We start from the raw sequence: 23,095 nt of genomic DNA, 5'->3' as shown, positions 1-23,095 counted from the left end.
CCACTCAAGCTCTCCCCGTCCAGTAGGAAGTACCCCCTTCCCTCTCTCTAGACCTCAACATGAGCTGGCGGATCTATTCATTTTGTATTCAAAACTCAATTCCAAATCCAAATACAAAATATGAGGTATCCAAACGGGCCCTAATGGTCTACAGTCTAAGATAGCACCCGAGTGCATTTTATTAATCCCCATCTTTACCTTCGGTTGAGAAAAATCATATGCTGGTCGTGTTGTTTGAATTACAGGATAACTCCATTCAAAATCCTAGCGTCACAGTTAGACTTGCTCATACAAATCCAGTGCCTCAATGGTTCTGATCTACGGTGGAATTTTGCATGCACTTCTGAAGTAAAGCTTTCTTTAAGTGGTTTTATTGCAGTAGAGTAGAACTGATTAGTTCTAAATCAAATCCTGCTTACATCTGTGTATAATTTGCTTCTATACTCTTAGAATTCTGGATTTCCATATGCTTGTACATCCTTCGAGCTTCCAATGCTTCACACGCCAGATTTGACCAGACCTGAACCTTCTCTATCACAACACCTAATCACGTCCACATCACTGATTTCAGAGATTAAGTCCACTAGCATCCATGGTCCTACCGTTTTATTGCTAGCCCAAGATATAACATTAGTCGAGTCCCCGCTTTAATAATCAACTGACCCGATCCATGAGCGGCAAACCATCTCAACCTCCATAAAAGGGCTCTCGCTTCTGGTTCATTTGCATCACAAGTACCTTCCGGTATAGAAAATGAAAGAAGGGTGCGACCATTTGAGTCCCGGAAGAGGCCACCAATGCCTGCCGGACCCGGATTTACTTTTGAGTTTTGAGCTTCCATTGAAGTTGAATTTAATCCACCCATTTGGTGGAGTGTTCTATCTTGGCGTCTCCTTTTGATTTGTCTTTTTTCTCTAAGTAATAGTCAACTAATTCCTTAACATCTCACTCATACTATAGCTAGGTGCCTCCTTGCCCATATTGGTCAATGCTCTAGTATCAATCACTAAACTCCCCCAACTATGCTTTTGATCTTTGAAGATTCTATTGTTTCTTTCTTTCCAAAGGCGGCCAATTATGTCATATGGAACCAATCTGCACATAGCTCCACCTACATCCCCAAATGGTCCGCTACTCCATTCCAATAATATTGTCACGTGTTGATCCTTTTCCTTGCTACTGTCCAAGAGAAATCCACCACCCTAGATGGTTCCTCCACTTTCCAAATCCTTATGCATCGAGAGTCTTCCATACTCAACGATGCCAACCTGTAGAAAAAGAGCGAATCGAGAAAGAACCAAGTGCGTTTTGGGTCTAAATCCTATGGTCGTCAAAATTAGGGGAACGATAACAAGAATTAAGATGGGTTAGGATTATTGATAGACTACTAATTCACTATCTGTGAGGTCTCGCCTAAACCTAAGGCCCAAAAATACCCCCCTCCCCCTCCTCTACATGCAATCCTTAACTCTAGCCTCTCTATTGGTTGTTACTAGGTATAGGAAGATCCATCAAGACAACAAATGTCGACAACAGAGAGACCAACACCAACGGCTACGACTAGTAGAAGTGGAGACGGCGAAGGATAAAACCAACTAATCAACAGAGGGACTCATAGGACGATCGCACGAGTGAAGAAGAGGTGCAGAGATGACCCCATAGAGAAGCTAGGAAGATGCGGGAGATGAAAACAAAGAAGACAAATTTAACACATGAAACTAAAGGAGAAAAAATGGGTTGTGTTCAGGGTTGTGTTCGTCTCGTCTCATCTCGTCTTCGGGAGACAAATTTAACACATGAAACTCAGTTCGTCTCGTCTCGTCTTCAGGGTTGTGTTTTACAAGTACTAGGTTTTGGGTTTCTTCAAAGATGGGTAGTGGTGGAGGGTGGGTTTTGAAGGGTTAGGGTTAGGATTAGAGTTATGGTTAGGGTTAGGGTTAGGTGGGGGAGATGATAAGAGTTAGGGTTTTCGGAGAGGCGGAGAAGATGGAGGCTACGGGGTTTCCCTAGGGCTCTGATACCATGTTGTGAGAGAGAATAAAGAGAAAGATAAAAGTGAGTTAGGGCTGGCTCCCCCTCACTATAGTATTTATATATTAAGACACAGAAATAGATACAATGACTATAATGCCCCCACTGGGCTTATTCTAACACTGTATTTACAATGTTTTTTTTTGTGTGTGTGTGTGGGGGGGGGGGGGGGGGTCCCGACCCCTGTTTTCAGTAGTTTCTCTTTATTAGTGTAATTTTGTTGTCTCTGCTCAAAATATATAAAAAAAGGTAGAGGTATGGGGTGTTGTGTGTATGTGGCGTGGGGGGGGGGGGGGGGGGCATCTCGACCTCCGGTTTCAGTAGTTTCTCTCTATTAATATATTTTTGTTGTCCCTGCTAAAAAAAGGAAGAAAAATGTAGGGATCACTTATGAATAGATATCACCGACTTTCCGATACTGTCTCTAACAAGTGATACGAATGTATGTGGAAGAGAGGGACAGAAATTCAGAACTTCTATGGGTTTGAAATCATGATCGTACAGAAACTCAATTTTCTTTCTATGGAGTTTGATGTGTGGAGCAGCTTCCAAACTTATGACCTCCTATAAACAAATCTGCACTGTTTTCACGTACTTAATGATTGAGAACATAATTTTTGGAAGTAATTTCTTGTGCCAAGAATTCATCTCCCACTGAAAATTAATCAGAGATTCATTAAAAATCTGCTCTTCTAGTTTACCTAAATTCCTTAAGATGTTACAGCATGGACTTCTAAATACAGATGCCACACACAAGCCTCACTGAGAGGGAACAGTTGAAAGTCATTCATCCATGGATAGTAATATAAGTAATTTTACGATTAGACACCCAATAATGGTCAACTTAAATCAGAAGGCATAAGTTATCACAAATGAGAAACGTGGTTATTAAAAAGGTGACAGATCTAAGGATAAGGAATCATGTTTAACAGTCAAAAAATCCATTCATATAAATAAACAGAGAAATATAGAAATATCAAACCCAGCATAAGATACTCAGAACCTGCTGAGTCAATTTAAGGATGCCATAAATTTATACGCACATGATATTAGAAAATGTAACACACTAGCAGTGCATATTTATAATTGGTAGAAATGTATATACCTTAAGACAAACATAATCCTAAGGTACAGATCCAAAAAACTCAGGCCCTGTTCGTTTCAGATTGTAAAGCCCGATGGTGAGGGCCCCAACCGATTGTTGGCCCGTTCGTTTCAGATTGTAAAGCCCGATGGTGAGGGCCCCAACCGATTGTTGGCCCGGCCAACAATCGGTTGGGGCCCTCACCATCGGGTGTCACAATCTGTAACAAACAGGACCTTAGCAATTGAATGATGGCCAATACAAGACATAACTGTTCCAATTTACTCAAGTACACGTGATATTTACCTCAAGCATCGAATCAAACTCTCCGCAGCAGAAGCTTCTTTCATGGCCTCGATAGCAGCCAGTCGTGCTGCATCCCTGTGGTTCAAAACTTCCTGAAATAAGAACAATTCTACAAGCGATCAGAAAAAGAACTAAAAGAATCAAGCTTCAAAAATCTTTCCAAAGTGGCGAAAAGCTTAGACAACCAATAAAATAGTTAAATTGCGAAACTAAGAGACTGTTGAACCATTGAAGTCAGTCCAAAGTCTCAATCTTACTGGACTCGATAGCTTCCCCGACTTACATATAGTACAAAAAGAATTGGCAGACAAAGACATGTAAAAAAAATCATGCTCTACATAAGTTTGTAACATTTTAACGAAGTGGTTGTAAACTAGAAAATGGAATGATTTTTTACACCTTTCCAAGCTTCACTAGAGATGGAGGGAGTGAAGCCCATGGAACACTGTCATCTGTCCATTTTCTATTATTGGTAACAACCTTCACCAAGTTACCAGGGATCCCATTATTAGCAACTTCTGAGGTTCTCTTTTCAAGAGATGCCCTTCGCTTAGTTGACTTATCTGGATCATCCAAAGCTCCATTCACGCTGCCATTCTTTGTGGGTACCTGAACCTTACTGTCTTCTTTAAATGGTAACTTGTCATTTACTGTTGACTTCTTCGAAGGAACCTGATTATGTAAATATAATTAGATAACTTCCTGACTTACATAGATACATCACCAGAAAAATCAAGGTTGCCCACAGAGGTAAACAGAAATGGTTAACTAAAAGGAGAGAAAATGCACCATAAAAATGGGAAATATGGTAGAATAATTCACTGCAAGTCCCATAAGCAGCCACTAGATCATTCCCAGGAATGATAAATATGGTAGAATGATTCCTTGTATGTAAGTCCCATAAGCAACCATTGGATCATTCCCATTTGTACATTTATTCACTACTGAGGGAACTCACAAGCGTTTATACTCCACAAAAATGCAACATCATGAGATTACTCATAGCTTTGAACACAAAGGGAGTGTACCTTGGCCCCACATATTCTTTAAAATGTTACTTTATAACTGAAAAAGAAGGCAATGAACATCTTCCCAAGGAAGTAATTACCTAGAAGCCTAGAAGCCTAGAACTCCTAGGACAATCAGATTTTGCAAAGAACTTCATGTTCCAAAATCATAATAAATGTTCTTTAGGCAGCGAGCGGAGCATGAACAGCAGCAAGCGAACTTCACTCAAGACAAATAAGTTCGTTTGCTGTATCCATGGAGTTGGACGCAGGAATCTTCCCTCGGGGTGCCACTCCTGACTCGCAACCTCAATTCGGCACTCCTTAAGAAGGAGCTTCCAAGCAGCATGATCCCAAAGAGATGGAAACCGCTCCCATGGCACTCCCAACCTGCTCTTATTACTCCATTAGTACCCCCATCACCAATTTACTTGCATCAAACTCCTCCAACTGTTCAAAGTACTTCATTGGAGCAAGCACATAGGCAAATCTTCAAAAGGCATGAGGAAAGATGGCATGGAAATGAAGACAGTTAGAAAAATTACTCCTTTTTTATGTACGTAAATTTTGAAAGATTTATATGAAGATAGTTAGAAATTACTATTTTTTTATGTAATTGAATTTTGAAAGACATATGATGAAAATATCACATTAACACTCCCACGACGCTTCAACATTTGACTCTTCTAGACCCCACGCTTCCCCACCCCCGCACCTACACCCACGCTTCGTGCTTCTATGTCCAAGGATTATTTTAAAGAAGTGCTCTCTGCTCATGTTTTGGCTACAATCCTAGCTGACATTTTTTCTCCATAGAGAACTTCTACTCAATACAAGATGAAAGAAAAAGTTCGACACCTAAACCCTTAATTGCGGAAACTTGCTTGGCAATTGCACACCAAAAGGTAGGCTAAAGAAGAAAGCAAGCACAAACCCAATAAGCTGGTCCTAGGGCTTATAAAGTTGAATCAGAGCCAAAATGATTCATTAATCATCCATGTTGAAATTTAAGAAACCTTTGTAGAAAAATCAATTGCTGAGCTCATCCAACCCAAATGGCAGAACGGAAATTTTTGAAAAAAAGGTGTTTTCCTGTGTTGCATTGAGAAGAAGGGCATAAGAGTAGAGTGTATTGTCTTAGCTTTCTTCCTCCTGTGCCTGCCGCTGCCCGATCCATGTTAGAGGGGAAGATAAGCAAAGCAAATACATGAGACAAAATGAGATTACACCTTCACTGAATTCAAGGATGTTCCTACATTATGCAATTCGGAAATTCATAAACATTGTTTGTACAATTAAAGGACCAGAGAGAAGATTTCACCCTAGTTTTAACGAAGGATGCCAAAGTTAAAATAAATAAGTTAATGAAAAAAAGAAACTCACAGAACTGCTCCGAGCATCTGATTTCACATTGGGCTTCACAGCCCTCGGAGTTGAATTCTCCCTTCCTTTCATCTCCACACTCCCTTCCCAGCTCTTTCTCAAAGCTTTGGGACCCAATTCAATCCCATAAACCAAATTTCCTATCGAATTCCCAACAGATAGCTTTTTCACCGCTGTACTTGCCCTGAAAACAGAAGCTGCTTTCTCCAGCAACCCCTGCCTCGTAGCCGGTTTCTCTGGCCCTTTGATCTTTCCCTGCTGCTGCCTAACACCATTTGAAAATTTCTCAAACGATGTGGGCAACGAATAACAACTTGTAGGAGACGAAGGAATAGACCGTGAATTCACCGAGTTTGATCTCAGCCCAACTGCCTTCTTCTCTATGACATTTAAAGCAGCCTTTGATAAATGAGATTTTGAATGGGTGAGAGTTGCCCTCTTTCTATCCAATTCTGTAACCTTAACTTCATTTGATTTTGCCAACTTGGGTTTCTCTTTTTCCCCAATTACATTCCCATTCAATCCCTTGGACAGCGTTTTATTAATAGGATTCGACCCTGACGGATTGAGGAAGCAAAGGGAACGCGTGGAAACAAGATCTTCAGGGCTGCCAATGCAGGGATGGCGACCGGGGACTGGCCTCACCCCTTGGAGGATTGGGACAGGTGTCGCGGCCTCTAGGCGCTCAACGTGGATGAACTGGCCCAATTGAAGCTTATCACTAAGGATGAGATCAACTTGCTCATCAGGAAGGGAGACATAAGTGGCGTGGGAAGAATCTGAGACCTTGAGATAGAACCCCTTGTTTGAGAACAGTTCACCGCCGGCGAGGGCGGGGACGATGCTGACAACCTGAAGTAGAGATGAGCGGTGCTCACCAGCAACCTTCACGTCAGTGTTCATGTGCTGTAGAAGCTTTAGAAGAATTCCAGGGACCAAAGTAGCCATCAGTTTGATCTCCAAAGCGCATTACTTTGTGAAATATTCAAGCTCTTGAGAATCAATGGATCAAATCTTGAGAGGTCAGATCACAGAAGCTTTCACAGAGGAGGAAACAAACAGAATTTCGCAAAACCCTGGTGATAAAAAACCAGAAATATGCAAGCTTTTGAGGTTCAATGGATCAAATCTCTAGAGCTTAGATCATAGAAGCTTTCACAGAGGAGGAAACAAACATAATCCTGCAAAACCCATGTGATAAAAAAGTCAAATTCTCACGTTTTATGAATAATACAGATCATAGGAGTCATAACAGAGGGAAAAAAAATAAACTAACAAATAACAGAAAACCTAATATTCTGCAAAACCCAGGTGATAAAAAGTCAAGAATTCACGTTTTATGAATACTTCATATCATAAGAGTCATAACAGAGGCAAAACATAAAGTAATCAATAAAAGAAACCCTAATAATCTGCAAAACAAGACGGCAAAATATAACCTTTTTAGGCCTGATAGATAGAATCTTGAGAATTCAGAACATAAGAACTGTTGCAGAGGAGGAGAAACACAGTACTCTCAAAACCCATATGAATTAAAAAATCCCAGCTTTGAGTTAAGGGCTCCAGATTGGGAAAAAGAAGAGCTTTGGGTTTTCAATTGTTATCAAACTGCAAGACCAAGATGGAAAACAATTGATTTTTTGAGTTCTGATGGATAAGAATCTAGGGAGCTTTCAGAACATGAAGAACTGCTGCACTACAGATGAGAAAAAAATAAGACTTATCATTGCTAGAAGAGTTCTATGATTGAGAATAATAATAGTTGTTAACAGAATCTGACACACCCAACCTGGATCTGAGACAAAACCTTTGCTTCTTTTTTATTCTTGAAGAAATGGGGATGTTGAAGCAATCAGGAAGGGTAAAGTAAATTAGAGAAATCACAAGAATTATCAGAAGAGCAGTGATGTTACAGAGAATAATGGCTTTTTAAGCTGTTATTTTTTTATATATATATTTTTTGTCTACTCTATAAGGTGGAGTTTCCTTTTAAATTTGTTTATTGTATTGTGGGCAAATGGCAACATGTGGTCGGTTATGGATTGTCGGCTTGCTAGAGAGGTTATGATCCCGGCAAAAACTGCCGGGAAGTAAGATTCCGGCTGGCGGAGTCAGATTTCAGGTGCTGACATTTACCTAGAATTTACCTGGTAGAGTACTGGGAGGGGGTGTCATTATCAGTATAGAAAGAGAGAGAAAGGGGGAAAGAGAAAAAGTATTATTCACTAGCGAAATTCCACCTCTTTTGAGAAATTTGGTTTAGAATTTATAAGGAGGGGACATGAATGGCACATTACAAAACAATTCAAAATTACAGATGAAACTTTTTTGGTAGCCTCCAGGATTTTAGATGTTACATTACTTTAGCAACCAAACTAGAGGTTTTGCTGATGTGGCACCCAAATGCAAAGCAAAACCTCAAACTGTCCTGGCTTTTGTGCAACCAGTGTCGTCACCAGTACGTAATGCAGAGAGAGAGAGGGAAGAGAGATAACGAGAGAAAGAAAAAATACATCTGATTGAGAAATTTTTTTTAAAATGTATGAGAAGACATGGATGCCACGTTACCAGACATGCAATAATTACCTATAAAACTTGTTTGATAGTCTTTAAGGATTTCGATATTACATTGGCAACCAAACAAGAGATTTTGCTCGCGTGACACTGAATGAAAAGCAAAACTCCTAAACTATCATGACTTTTGTACAACCAAACACACCTGAAACTCTGAAAGGGAGATTTAGAAGAACAATCTATAGTTTTCTAGACTATCCATCTTCAAGCCCATGCTAAGATAGCACAAGGTGGGTCCTAAAAGATTGGAGTCACTTTTAGGGGATGATATCTCCATGGTGGGGTCAACCAGACGAGCAGTTTGATGAGTCTAATTCTCGTGGCTGTGAAACCACTTCATGTCCTTCAACTACTAAAAAGAATACATCCCATAATATCATTCTCCTATTTACCATAAAAAAAAAATTTCCAGAGGGTGTGTCATTTTCCTAACCATCATTTGGATCATCTTATGAAAGCAACTGTCGGACCATTGACAAGCCAAGGTGGGACCAACTAGTTGGATAGTCCTTTCCACATATCTTAATTCTCACTTACCTAATACACATCATTTGTGCATCATAATTTTAGGGAATTGTAATCCACACTCCCTTCTCTAAGTTGTGGCACTCTAATTTTTACTCTAAGGGCATGTTTGGCAATCATGATAAAATATTCCATGGAATATTAGTAAAGATGGATAGAGAAGGGGAGATTTTTGTGTGTGGGAAGTGAGTTAGCATGTAAAGTCCCTCAAAAACAGGGGAAAAAAAACCCCAATTTGAAGTATCATATTTTGGGGGAATTCTCATGCCATATCCATGTCATGTCCAGTCTCCCTCTTTCTCATCTCCCTCTTTCACAATTTGGCCATTCAATATATTCCTTGAAATAATTTTTCATGGTTGCCAAACATCTATCTTAATAGCTTTTAAAGGATGTTTACAATTCCCAAGATTCTCATGACAGCCCCTAATAAGTGGTTAATAAAGTATGAAATATCACTATCAAACATGTGAGTGCAGTTATCATTTCTAATAAAAATTTCAGAACTGCTATGTCATATAAGAATGATTCCTCTTCCCGTCGGCTGAAAAGTCCAAATCTTGGATTAGAGAAAGTAAATAGAGAATGATATCCGTACATATTTTAATGGCCGGTGCGTAATTTTGATAATGACACTCACCACTTTATTAAACACTTTTTTAAGGGCTCTAGATAACTTCTGGGGAATTATGCTTTTTCCTAAAAATAACGATTTAGGGCCGCATGTGCCACGTGGCATGATCAGGTCTGTTGGGCAACCGGGAGTCACAAATTCGGCATCAGGACCTTGTGGGTCATCTCATCATGCGTTCAAGATCAACGGTCTAAATTACACATGAATCCCCCTATGTGGGGCCCAAATATTGATAGTCAGGACTAATTAGATAGTGACTGTTCGCCTAATTGGATTTCTGTTTTGCAAAAATGATGATGATTCAACAGGAAGAAAGAGCCGAGAGCCATGATAAATGCGCACCACTTGAACGTGAAAAGGCTTTATAGTCTGCCACATAATAGAATTTAAAAATGGTGCGAATTTATCATCTCCCGGAAGAAATTGCAGAGGAAAAACTCTTTTGACTGAGTTTAGCCGTCTAGGTGTGAACACGAGGACGTGAGCTCAGAGTCTTGCGGCTTGGGGTACTATTGAAGTCGGCCAGTGGAATCTGTCAGATAACCCTGCATCTGCCACGTGGAGATTTGAATCAAAAGCCGGCTACTTCTATGTTTCACAGAGATTGGGACCAGTGCTCTTTAGATCGATGGCCCACTAAGGGTTGTCAATTTTGGCTCTGGCTTGGAAGCTCGGCTCGAATCCTTAACGAGCCGAGCCGGCTGGCCAGGCTCGTTAACTTTAACGAGCCTAGCCCGAGTTAGGCCATGCTCGGCTCAGCTCGTTAAGAATTATATATATATATATATATATATATATATATATATATATATATATATAGAGAGAGAGAGAGAGAGAGAAAACGGTTCCTACACATGTGTAGAGAGTTCTCTACACTAGCTTAAAGTACAGTGGGGGCCCACATTGTTTGGGTGATCCAAGCCATCCATTTTAAAGGCCCTCACATAGATAGGGTGTCTACAAAAAATCAGATCCATAGGATCATCCCAACCCTACGATTTGTGGAGGTAAAATGGATGTCTTTAAACCTTCACAAATTAGTTCATTTTTTGCCTCCACAATTCGAATGGTTAGGGTGATCCTATGGATCTGATTTTTTATGGACACCCTATCTATGTGAGGCCCTTAAAAATCAATGGTTTGGATCACCCAAATAATGTGGCCCCCACTGTATTTTAAGCTAGTGTGTAGATAACTTATCTACACATATGTGTAGGAACCGTTTTCTCATATATATATATATATATATATATATATATACACACACACACTAAAAGGCTTCTCCAGGAAGTGAAAGGAGGAGGCAAAATATGTCACTTCTTTTTTGGAACCTCATTTGTTACTTGGACCAGCCCCCGTAGTGTAAAAAGAGTAGTCAAATTACACTAGATAGGCTGTCCAGGGAAGATGAGGGGTGTGAATTTAATATAACCCGAGCTCGATAAGGCTCGCGAGCCTGGCCGAGCCGAGCCCAAGCCTGGCCAAGTTCGGCTCAGCTCGGCTCGTTTACACCCCTATGGCCCACATATGGCCGTGATTGAACAGCCCTAACTGCTAAACCGTTCGATCAATGGATTATTGCATACATTATTTCTTTTGGGGCCGTCCATCCATAGGATCTTGACTGAAACTATGGCCATTTGAGGCTTTGTGGGCCATTGACAGACAATGGATCAGAAAGAAAGGGCAAGGTTTTAAATTTCGGTTTCGGCTATAATTTCCGACTTCACCGAAACCGAAATTTCAGCTAAAAACCCAGAATTTCGGTCGAAATTCGGTAGAAGTTATCGAAGCAGCAGATTTTCTCCCGAAATTTTGACCGAAATTTAATTTAATTTCGGCTGAAATTCCGTAAAGAAATAAAATAATAATATTATATTAAAATTTCGGTCGAAATTTGGTACATTTTGGGACTTTCGGTTTCGGAACGTTTCTGTTTTGTTGGTCACTGAAATCCAAAATTTCGGTCAAAATTAAGAACCTGGAGAAAGGGATAGGTTTTATCCAGCCTCCGCTTGCCCGTTTCGTTTTAGTCGTTCCGTTCGGTCCTCTCACTTTATTGAGAGGTTTAGGGCTTTCATTCTTTTCCTATTCCGGCCGGTGCAACACGCCTAATCACTTAACGTATTCGCTTGATAGATGCTCTGAGAATCATATCCCCTGGGAACCCAGGTCCCTGTTCAATACTTGTGAATCACACACTACTATGTCGCATTGCATTACTAAACTTCCGAAAAAGGGATTTGCTAGCGTCTTTCGCGGATGGCCTGTTGCATTTGAGAGCAGCCACCTCATGAATGAAGACAAAATCTGCTGAAAAGTGAGCCATGTGCTGCTCTTACATGCAACAAGCCATCCCACCAAATGCCTTCTGCAATGGACGCGCTAGCAAATCCCTCTGAAAAAATATTTATCATAACCACCAAGGTTTTGTGCTTTGGAACCTTACAAAGTTGTTGAATATAAGAGGAATGATAGACTAAAGGGAGCCTTTGCAAAAACCAGTTACAAGGGCACCCCCATTGTTCCTATCTCAATAAAGTGCACTTATAAGGGCACCAAAAAATATAGAAATTGCCTTGACAAATATAAACTTTAGGTACCAATAAATACAATCTGTTGAGATGGGCCTATAGGGGCACCCATGTAACTGTCTTTTTCAAAGGGCGTCCTTCAATTAATATATCAGTCCTCATAGAATAATGTTAATATGAATAATTATTTTGCTGACATTTTGAATAGTGACTCATTACCTAATGATACTTCTATTGCATTGTATTATTAAAAGAGAGATCGTTTCCTACACACTTGTGTAGGTAAGTTACTTACACACTACCTTAAAATACAGTGGGGGCCCACATTGTTTGGGTGATCCAAACAATTCATTTGAATGGTCCTCACATAGATAGGGTGTCCACATTGTTTAGGTGATCCAAATGAATTGTTTGGATCACCCAAACAATGTGGGCCCCCACTGTATTTTAAGGTAGTGTGTAGGTAACTTACCTACACAAGTGTGTAGGAAATGTTCTCTCTTATTAAAATGGGATTCACTTGGAAATTTTGCTGAGAGAACATCACCTAGTACCAGATTTTCTCTTCTTAATTTTATTCATTTGCCTAGCAAAACCCTTTTTAAAATATATTAAGTATTTAAAAATAAGGAAATGATATAAGCACAACGTAATTTTGATATTTTCACACACCACTTGTCTTTTAATATTTAAACAGCTGTCAGAAGGCTATTACATTTCCCCAAAACCTTGGACCCGATTAAAGAGGAAAAGACAGCTGGGTTTTGTGCAAATATAAAAATATGGTAGTGCTGATAACATTTCCCTAATATTATGAATATTAGCATTGATTTCTTCCCAAGACAGCAAACAATAAAGCTTTTACCCACACGTACTTTAGCGGAGTCTCCCGCCAAAAGTCAAGACAAAGAAAGCGAAACTTTTGTAGGAAAATAGGGTATCCGCTGCCTTACGGCACCCCTTTCTTTACACTTGTCTCACAATTCCGGGGAAGCTTAGAAGTTTAACAAAAAGGACGAGTGTCAGTATCAAAACAACAGGAATGTAATTTTTCAGTATTTTGACGACAAATGAATTACAAGCTAGAGCACATGCATCCAACCGCCACCTAAACAATATAAGGCCATGTTTGGATATCAACAAGATTTAGATTTGGATTTAGTTGATATTTTGAACTAGATTAGATTCTTAGAATTTCCAAATCAATTACAACACTGCAAAAAATTTTGATTTTCAAATCTTTTCTACTAGACATTATAGGCAACTTCTGTCACCATCGCTACTCCTCGACGTTGATCCGGCAGTAGTGAGCATCGCTCCCTCTCTCTCTTTCTCTCTTAAAAGTTAAAACATGATCACGAAGATGATTCATGTGTTTTGTATCCAAAACTCAAATCCAAATCAAAATAAAAATGCAGGAGGTATCCAAACGGGCCCTAAATTTAATTAAAAAGCAAAAACTGTATACCAACCTATTTAAATAAGGTTTTTGCTAACGAGTGTGCATTGGAAATCATACTTTACACATGTTTTGATAAATGAAAAAGTCTCAAAACATGTGTAAAATGATTGTTAAATATCATTTGCAATGCCATTAACGAGTGCCCATAGCAAAAGACCCATTAAACAATATAAAAATTTCAGACTACAAAGTCTTGAATTTACCCATTTTTTCACTTAGAAATAGTTATAAAATTTGGGATTGACCCGTCATGAAGGGACATCTTCCCTTTCCGTAAAAAACAAAGGGATAATTTACCAGAACCGACAAATCGAACTGATATTGACTGATTGGGTAGGGTATTTTAATTTTAGTCATCTTCAGGGGCATTTTGGTCCATATGAAAATTCCATAGTTAGAAATTTGGGCTATCAAGAAGATGTAGGTAAATGAGCCAACTCTTGTACTGAAATTTGAAATTTTGGGTCTCTCCAATTTAGGGCAGACTGCATGAATGTAGTCAATCTGTCAATGGAAGCGTTTAAGAAAGGGCATTTTGTGGCAGGTTTTGGTCGGCAGGGAGATTTTGGTCATTTCATAATAGAGTAAAAAATATAAGGGAAATAATTTTTTGAACCCCCCCCCAGGATAATGCCGCCCTTTTAACGTTGTGGGCAGACTTTAACGCTTTGTCACATCCAATGACGTTAGGGGGGGCGCATTATCCTACAGTGGGGGTGAAAAAATCATCTAAAACATAAACTAAAATAAGCAGCAATATTGACCGTACCAGATCTCACAAAAACTGGCCGGGATCTGACACCTCTTCCGGCGGAAAGGGGTCTGTTTTCGCCGGAAAATGGATATTAGGGTTTTTTTTTTTTTTTCGAGAAGTTGTATGGAAGTTAAAAAATTGGGACTTGGGAGGCGTTAACTTCTTATTTATGGTGTTGTGCTAACGCCCGGCAAATACCTGCTCTAATATGCCACGTGTCTATTTACGATTAGTTGAGCTATTTACAAGTATTTAATTCGACTTTTGTAAAGCGATTTTGCGTTACAGAGAGGTGAGTCTCTACAAAGGAACGTCTTGCCGTATATGAGAGAGCAGACGCCACGTGGAAATCAATCAATTGTTACATTACAGCCGTTCGATCGGGGTACTTTTATTCAACGGGTTTGATTGGACAGATCTGAGGGTTTCTTTCGAGTTTAAATAAGGTATTGTTGATTTATTTCTACTCATATATAAAAAGTATTTTTCGTAACATTAAAAACTCAACTCAAAATGATAAAAAAAAAATTATTTTCCAACTTCTTATTTTGATGATAATTCTCCTTTCTCCGAAGTGTCTTCCCTCTTCTCTATGCTACACCTAACCCTAACTACGTATACTTTGCTGGACGGTCCGATTCGAAATAGACAATCATCCGGACTTTTAAAGCAAGATCCAAACCACTCCCAAAAAGATCTAACACATGTGTTTAGTTGAACAAAAACGAGGGTGGCTTGGTGTTTTGTTTGGTTGCCAGTATAGCATTGAAATCTTTGGAGACTACCGACGGTGTATCTTGATAATTGCATGACCATTCTTATGTGTCACCATTGTATCCTTCTAAGGAAATCCATGCCAGATTCCACAAAGATGGTGAAATTTTGATTGGATTTCTTGGGAATGATATCTCTCTCTATATTGGTAATGATACTCCCTAGAACTACTCTACGACGTTGACAACCAAACATTACTTACCCTTACTCTACAAGGTAAACGCCTACAACCAAACATAAGGATCTCAATAGGTCGTTACCACAACATTGGTGGTTTTGTTCTGATGTGGATCCTTTGACATCTTACTATATAGTTTGAACTTCATATGGTCAGCTAAACAATGATGGGTACTTTCAGTCATCTTACTTGGATTCATAAGTTAAGTCCCACATTACTCATCGTGTCTTTGTCAAAATAGCTAAAAGTTGGTCTCTAAAATCCTTGGATTCGGCTAATAATTACATTATGGGAAATGATTTTAGCATTGCAATGTTTTTATAAGATGCATTAAAGCATTTTGTCGTTTAGTATTTAATTTCAATACTGCAATGTTTTTATTGTGAACTGTCTATCTATTCACCACCGACTCTTCATAGAGTCCTTTTGTTTTTACTTTTTAGCTAGTTTTATTGTTTGTTAAAGCAAAGGTTGGATAGGTATAGGTATTATGATGAGTCTGAGTTCATCTATAACTCTAATAGCTAAGGGTTGAAAAGTTTTCTTTAGTAGGACTTCCTATAGATAGGGTAGAAGAGTTTTCACATGGTATAGGATTTTATTTTATCTTAGTTGTTACCTAGTCAAAAAGATCTACTGGATGCATACAAATTGTTGACGTGTGCATAGAAGCAAAGGTTGCACATCTGTTAGTGTCTCACAGCTTATTTTCTTCTCTCTCTTTTTACTCTCGTTATTTGTTTCTTCTGAACTACCAAAGAAAGTTTACATTTATAAGATGCGAAAGGATCTTGTCATTTAGTATTTAGAGGGCTTGTAAGAGCGTTTTGAGAATTGTAATATCCTACTGACAGCCCTTTAAATACTAGCAACAAGATGCTCCGCCCATCTTATAAAAACATTGCACTGTTGAAATCATTTTCCTTACATTATTTCAATATGTCCGTTTAAAAACGGATCAGGACCCATAAATCGAAAGTAGGATGTGAAGAATTCTCTAATCAGGATCCAAAAGAATAGTGACTTGGACATGGGTGGTTCTATCCAAATTGCCTCCCCCAATAAGCCTACTCAAAACATTCACTTCTCCACAAAACAACAAAAACCTTTCGAGGGTGTAGAGATAGAACCATACAATCTTATAATTTAATGTCTGATGCACCACTTGTCACAAAAACAAGCCGAACAAAGCAAAGACATACATCAGCCATGGGAGGTTTGTTAGGGTTATTAGGTTTAAGCAGGATGCTTAAAGCATTACACCCAAGGTATCTAGTTTTTAATACCAAGTTTGTTGCCTCCAGCCCCTATATATAGAGATACACTAGGGTTAGAAGAGGTTAATGGGCTCCAGCCCAAATGGGCCCACTACACCTGGTCCATTACCTATTGGGCTTATATTAGAACATACATGGGTTATATGATATACCCAACAATCTCCTCCTATGTTCTACATATAGCACAATCCAATAGATAGATAATGTGATGTCCAAACAAAATTATTGAATCATCCATATCACCATATCAATAAAGATTTGTAATCCAACTGAAAAACAAAAATACTTTAAAGAATAACCAAGAGTTTTAGAAATAATCTAAACTCAAACATAAGCAGTTTTATATGTAGGTGAACTATTTAATCAACGGAAAAGAAAATAATAGTTCCACTGCACTATAAGGATTCACTCATCAAGTAAGTCATCCTCATCAAGATCCAAATTGAGGCAATCTCCTCCAATTTCGCCAATTCCTGTAAATTATCAAATATGAATTTCATTAAAAAATGAATCCAATCATTTGTGTATTTTACTAAAAGTATCTAGTTCTACCTGAAGAACTTAGTACAATTTCATAATGGCTGAAAAATAAATATCAATATCAATAAGCATCAATGTCAAGTTTCAATCAAGAACCAGACCTAAACAGTTTCTTTACAAAGAACCATTCCATGTTTCCATTTGGAATGTTACAGGCATCATATCCAAATTGAGTTAAGCTGTATCATCAAGTTTGGAATGAAACAACCTTTCCCAAGAAGGACATGTCATCAAATGTGGAATGACATAAAGATAATTGTAAACATCATTGAAACATATCAAGTGCTTATCTTGGCCAAGATAGGGAGATTCGAAAAAATTCAAAATAATAGGAATGTAGGTTAAGACACGTCTACACAGTCTTTAACCCCATCTCCCCCGCAGTTTTGAATATTCGATCTTTGTTCAGTCCCTTCGTAAGAGCATCGGCCATATTATCCTTCGATCTCACATCAACCAAAGTGATAATACCTTGTTCTAGAAGATAATTCAGCGTGGCATGTTTCAGCCTGACATGTCTCCTCTTACCATTAAAGAGTGAGTTTTTCACAATCGTAATTGTAGCTTGATTATCACAGAACAAACTTAAAGAGTTAATCTTTAAATGAGTCAATGGAATGTCCAGGATCAGATCTCTTATCCACTCTGCTTCATCTCCTGTAGAAGCTAAAGCATAAAGTTCTGATTCCATAGATGACAGAGCAATACAAGTCTGTCTCTTTGACTTCCATGCAACAGCGGCTCCACCCAGTGTAAAAACATAACCACTGGTAGATTTACTGTCTCCTAATTCTGATCCCCATGATGCATCAGAATACCCTTCCAGGATAGGAGGATGGCCAGTATAACATAGAGCATATCCTTGAGTACCCTTAAGGTATCTCATCAGCCTCATAAGGGCATCCCAGTGCTCATGGCCAGGATTACTAGTGAAACGACTCAGCATGCCAACTGTAAAGGCTATGTCTGGTCTAGTGCAACTCATAGCATACATGAGACTACCAATCAGTTTAGAATAATCTAACTGATTCACACTGTCTCCTCCATTAGAGATCAGCTTCTTGGTATAATCAAATGGTGTCTCAATCGGTTTACACTCACTGTATCCCCATGTAGAAAGTAGTTTTTCAATATAATGGGCTTGGCTAAGAGTAATCCCTTGCCTTTCAAAACTTACTTTCATACCAAGAATGGTGTCAACCACACCAAGATCTTTCATGTCGAATTCTTGAGCCAAAGTGGTTTTCACGTCACTCACTACAGAGAGATCGGAACCAAGAATCAACATATCGTCTACATACAAACAAATAATCGCAACCTTATTCGACACAGAACGATAGTAAAGGCATTTATCTGAATAACTGGTCTGAAAACCAAAGCTCTTTACTACCTTGTCAAATTTTTGATGCCACAATTTAGGTGCTTGTTTAAGACCATACAAAGATTTGTATAACTTACAAACTCTGTTCTCGAAACCTTCCATGACAAACCCTTCAGGTTGGTTCATGTATATTTCCTCTGTGAGGTCTCAATTTAGGAAAGCCGTTTTTACATCCATTTGATGCACAACATACTTCTCAATAGAAGCCAAAGCAAGAAGAATTCTTATCGTTGCCAAATGACAGACCGGTGAGTAAACATCAAAGTAGTCTATCCCACTGACTTGAGTATAGCCCTTAGCTACTAAACGTGCTTTATACCGAGCTATGGATCCGTCAGGATTAAGTTTCTTCTTCAAAATCCACTTACAGCCCACAGTCTTAGCCCCTTTTGGCAAATCGACTAGCTGCCAAGTTTGATTTTGTAGCAGAGAGCTCATTTCATCATCAATGGCTTCTGCCCACAACAAAGAGTCCCTAGATCTCATCGCTTCCTTATAGGTTGATGGATCATTCTCTACATGGTAGGTCACAAAGTCCTCACCAAAGTTCTTGGGTACTCTATCTCTTGTAGAAACTCTTAAAGGTTCTGATGTAGAAATCAGTGTAGGACAGGTGTCAGAAGTATTCTGTTCAAACTCTACATGCGATTCTGTAACCATTTCAGTATCGCCAGGTAGGTTCAAACCATGATCTCTGAGAAATTTATTCTCAAAGAATACTGCATCTCTAGATTCTATAACCAAATTGGTAGATAGATCCAAAAACCGATCAGCAGCACTATCTTCTGCACCACCTAGATAAACACAAGTGTTTGTTCTAGGTCCTACCTTAGGTCTCCTAGGGTCTTGTATCCTCACATAAGCAATACAGCCCCAAGTCTTAAGAGTGTCATATCTACAAGGATGTTTATGCCATAACTCATAAGGAGTAGTGGTCAACTTAGAGTGGTGTACTCTATTCAGGATGTGATTTGCAGTTAAAACTGCTTCTCCCCAATAGCTAGTAGGCATGCCAGCTGTCAATAACATAGAGTTTAACATTTCAGTTAACGTCCGGTTCTTACGTTCAGCTATGCCATTAGATTGAGGTGAGTAAGGAGCAGTAGTTTCAAGTATTATGCCCTGAGAGGCACAGAATTCCTTGAACTCTGTCAAAGTGTATTCTCCTCCTCTGTCACTTCTAAATCGCTTAATTTTCAAGTTCAATTGATTTTCAACACGATTCTTGAAAATTTTAAATTTATCAAAAGCTTCATCTTTCGATTTTAGGAGATAAATATGACAAAATCTAGAAAAATCGTCTATAAAAGTGATTAAATACTTCCGACCACCTCGAGTAGTGAAACTTTTAAAGTCACAGAGGTCAGAATGTATTAACTCAAGAAGTTGTGTGCTCCTAGAAACCGAAAGAAAAGGTTTTCTAGTGATCTTGGTTTGTGCACACACTTCACACCTGTCAAATCTAATCGATGTATCTAAAGGTATATTATAAGTTTTAGCAAGTGTGACCATTTTCCTATAGTTCACATGTCCCAATCTAGTGTGTAACAACTTAGGATCAATCAAAGTGGAACTAACCTGACTAACGGTTTCATTTGCTAAACTCAGTCTATACATACCATCGATTAAGAAAGCACAGCCAAAATAATAAGAGTTAACAGTTAAAGTTACTCTACCACCCAAAAAAGATGAACACATGCCAGCATTGTCTAAAAGACTAATAGAAATTAAATTCTTTTGAATAGCAGGAACTACTTTAACATTTTTTAAAGTGAGTATTTTACCTGAAGAAAGGACCAGGTTCGCAGTTCCAGTGTGAGTCACCTGTGCCTCAGCTCCACTAGCCACTGTAACGGTCTCTTTCACGCCAACAGCATCCGTAAGAAGTTTCTTTGAGTTGCAAACATGGCAGGTGGCTCCTGTATCTAACCACTAGTCTGAAGAAGTACTGGCCTTACCATTGCCTAACATGGCAATAAAACTCTTAGGCGCAGCACTGCCCACCATCATATGAGCTTTCTTTTGTGGTGTGTCAGATTTAGCCTTCTTAGGTTGTTTACATTCTGCAGCAAAGTGACCCTATTTCCCACAGTTGTGGCACTTGCCCTTCTTTTTCTGAAAGATAGTCTTTTTGGCCTTCAACTTGGGATGTTCACTTTTAGGTGACTTGGATTTCCGAGGAAATTTCTTGGAATATGTTACCGCGTTAGCAGCAGACTGTTGCTGTCTAACCATCTCCAAGTTATTCCTAGCTCGATTCTCATCTTCGATTCGAATGAATCGTTTGAGATCATCCAGTCCCACTTGCACCTTTTTCCGATACATCTCGGTTTTGAAAGAATGCCATGCAGATGGTAATTTATATATAATTGCACCCACAAGAAACGAATCACAGACTGCTATTTTTTCATTATTCAACTTAGATCTCAAATTCTCTAGATCAGTAACTTGAGGAGTGATTTCCTTGTCTTCTTGAAACTTGAAATCCATGAATTTGTCCACCAGATGGGTCTTGGACAATTCCTCCTCCTTCTTGAATTGAGCATCTAAGTTGTCCCATATTGCTTTAGCAGTGTTAAATTTACTATAGGTTTCTGCAAGACGATCTGAAAGACAATTCAATAGGTAGTCTTTGCAGAAATTCTCATCCCTAAGCCATTGAGATTCATCAACGTCTTCATCCGTCTCAGCAAAGGTACTCAAAACAGTGTAGAAACAGTTCATGTATTTTAGACTGAATCAACCACCCATGACCAAAACAGAATTTGGATTGAGACGAAACCACTAGCAAATCGTGTCCGTGTGTAAAACAACCCACGCCCGAATCTGTCTCTGTGTGGAATAAAACCACACCCAAATCTGTCTCGCTTCTTGCTCGAGCAGATTTTCCCAGATCCACGCCCAAAAAATTCCCACCACCAAGATGTTTACCCTGACAAAATTTTCACTTCAGAACTCCTTCTTAGGCAAGTAGGCTGCCGAAGGACTAGTTGGGAATTACTATCCCGTATAAGCTCTGCCCACCTCTCCAACCAATGCATCCAATAGTCGGTGAGAGAGTGAGTAATCTATTTTCTAAGATTGAGGGTAGTTATCGTAATTACAGAAGGAATGGGGATCCGCTCAAAAAACTTCAATAAAGAGGCGAGATCTGTTTGATCACAAGATTAGGCAATCAAAAAATCTCTTACGAGAGAGTGGCAGACAGAGGATGGAAGAAAACCCACAAGCGAGAAGAAAAACCACGAGCGTAGGAGAGAGACAAACGTTCCAAAATTAGGGTTTTTTTTTTTTTTTTTTTTTTTTTTTGTCCACAGGTGATTGCCCAAGAAACTAACTTCCGGAGGAATCAACCCACTCCCAAAACGATCTTGGAAAATAAAGTTGGAAACCGAGTTGGGCTCAAAATCAATTCTCAGAATCCCAACCAGGAAGCGGATACCGAAAGCAGGTAGCAAGCCACACCGATTTTTGGTGTATATGATCTTTACTTTCCTACAAAAGGCTCACACCCAAAACAATCTATGTTTCTGTGTGAAACGTCAAGCGATGAATCCCCTTGCCAAATTAAAGCGTGATTCGTCTGTTTCGTCGAAAAATAAGAAATTCTTCCGGCGGCTGATTTTGGAGAAGAACCCACGCCCAATCTTGAAAACCCACGGCCAATAAAAGCGATGGAAAATTAGGGCTCTTAATGCTTTAAGATTGTTAGGGTTATTAGGTTTAAGCAGGATGCTTAAAGCATTACACCCAAGGTATCTAGTTTGGAATACCAAGTTTGTTGCCTCCAGCCCCTATATATAGAGATACACTAGGGTTAGAAGAGGTTAATGGGCTCCAGCCCAAATGGGCCCACTACACCTGGTCCATTACCTATTGGGCTTATATTAGAACATACATGGGTTATATGATATACCCAACAAGGATTTGGTGGTTCCCATCAGTTTCTGCAAGTTTCAAGCAAAGAAGGAAAAACAAGATGCGTCTATCTACTTGGGGATGTAAATGATTGGAAGCCTAAAATGTTTAAAGAGTTTTCGCAAAAGTAGTTTCCTACTTTGCCTTATTGCAAAAGCTGTCTTGACAATTTACAAATAGTGTCATAGCATTTGAGTGAATTTTGCAAATCCAGTCTTGTCATCAATTTGTGAACAGATTATCCGATCTTTTATACTATTAATATATGGTTATATGTAAAAAGACCAAATTTACCTTTAAGTAAAAACCTTGATTTAATTTAGAAAATGTTAAAACTAGCACAGTGATAAATCGACTCCCATATATCTTAAATCGACTCCCCATGTGACAGGGGAGTCGATTTAAGATATATGGGAGTCGATTTATCACTGCCCACAAAAAATTACAATCATAAAACTGTAATAAAGCAAATTGACAAATGGGGCACCCTTTACCCTTTTTTCGCAAGGGCGCTTGTGAGTCTAGCATTCCTCATATATATAATACAGATTTTGGTCATTGTATGAGGAAAAAAAATCTACTATAGGTAATTTGGTCAGAGATATATTTGGCAAGATTGGATTTGCAAAAACTACTCAAACGTGGTGACAATTTTTGTAAATTGACAAACTAGAAGGCTCCTTCTAGGAAACTTCTTTTCAAAACCCCAATGTTTAATGTTGCTATTTTACTT

General features: G+C 38.9%; 1 protein-coding gene across 4 annotated transcripts in view; it reads right to left on the bottom strand.

Moving 5' to 3' along the window:
• LOC143860455 (GPI-anchored adhesin-like protein, putative (DUF936)) overlaps positions 1–7,791 on the bottom strand; it is a 14,155-nt gene extending 6,364 nt beyond the window's left edge. The window contains exons 1-5 of one of the 4 annotated variants that reach the window (XM_077371116.1): positions 7,601–7,791; positions 7,251–7,507; positions 5,812–6,992; positions 3,821–4,093; positions 3,422–3,513 (exon numbers count right to left, since the gene is read on the bottom strand). In XM_077371116.1, coding sequence (XP_077227231.1) covers positions 3,422–3,513; positions 3,821–4,093; positions 5,812–6,759 — 1,313 coding nt within the window. In that variant the 5' untranslated portion in view covers positions 6,760–6,992; positions 7,251–7,507; positions 7,601–7,791. The remainder of the gene's footprint in view (positions 1–3,421; positions 3,514–3,820; positions 4,094–5,811; positions 6,993–7,250; positions 7,508–7,600) is intronic. The other 3 variants (XM_077371118.1, XM_077371117.1, XM_077371119.1) reach the window with 3 other exon arrangements.
• Between the last annotated feature and the right edge of the window lie 15,304 nt (positions 7,792–23,095).

This window comes from Tasmannia lanceolata, unplaced genomic scaffold, assembly GCF_043159265.1.
Source record: "Tasmannia lanceolata isolate RefF3 unplaced genomic scaffold, GAP_Taslan_0.1 ptg000037l, whole genome shotgun sequence".
Classification (NCBI taxonomy): Eukaryota; Viridiplantae; Streptophyta; class Magnoliopsida; order Canellales; family Winteraceae; genus Tasmannia; species Tasmannia lanceolata.
This window is presented reverse-complemented; position numbering and strand designations above follow the sequence as displayed.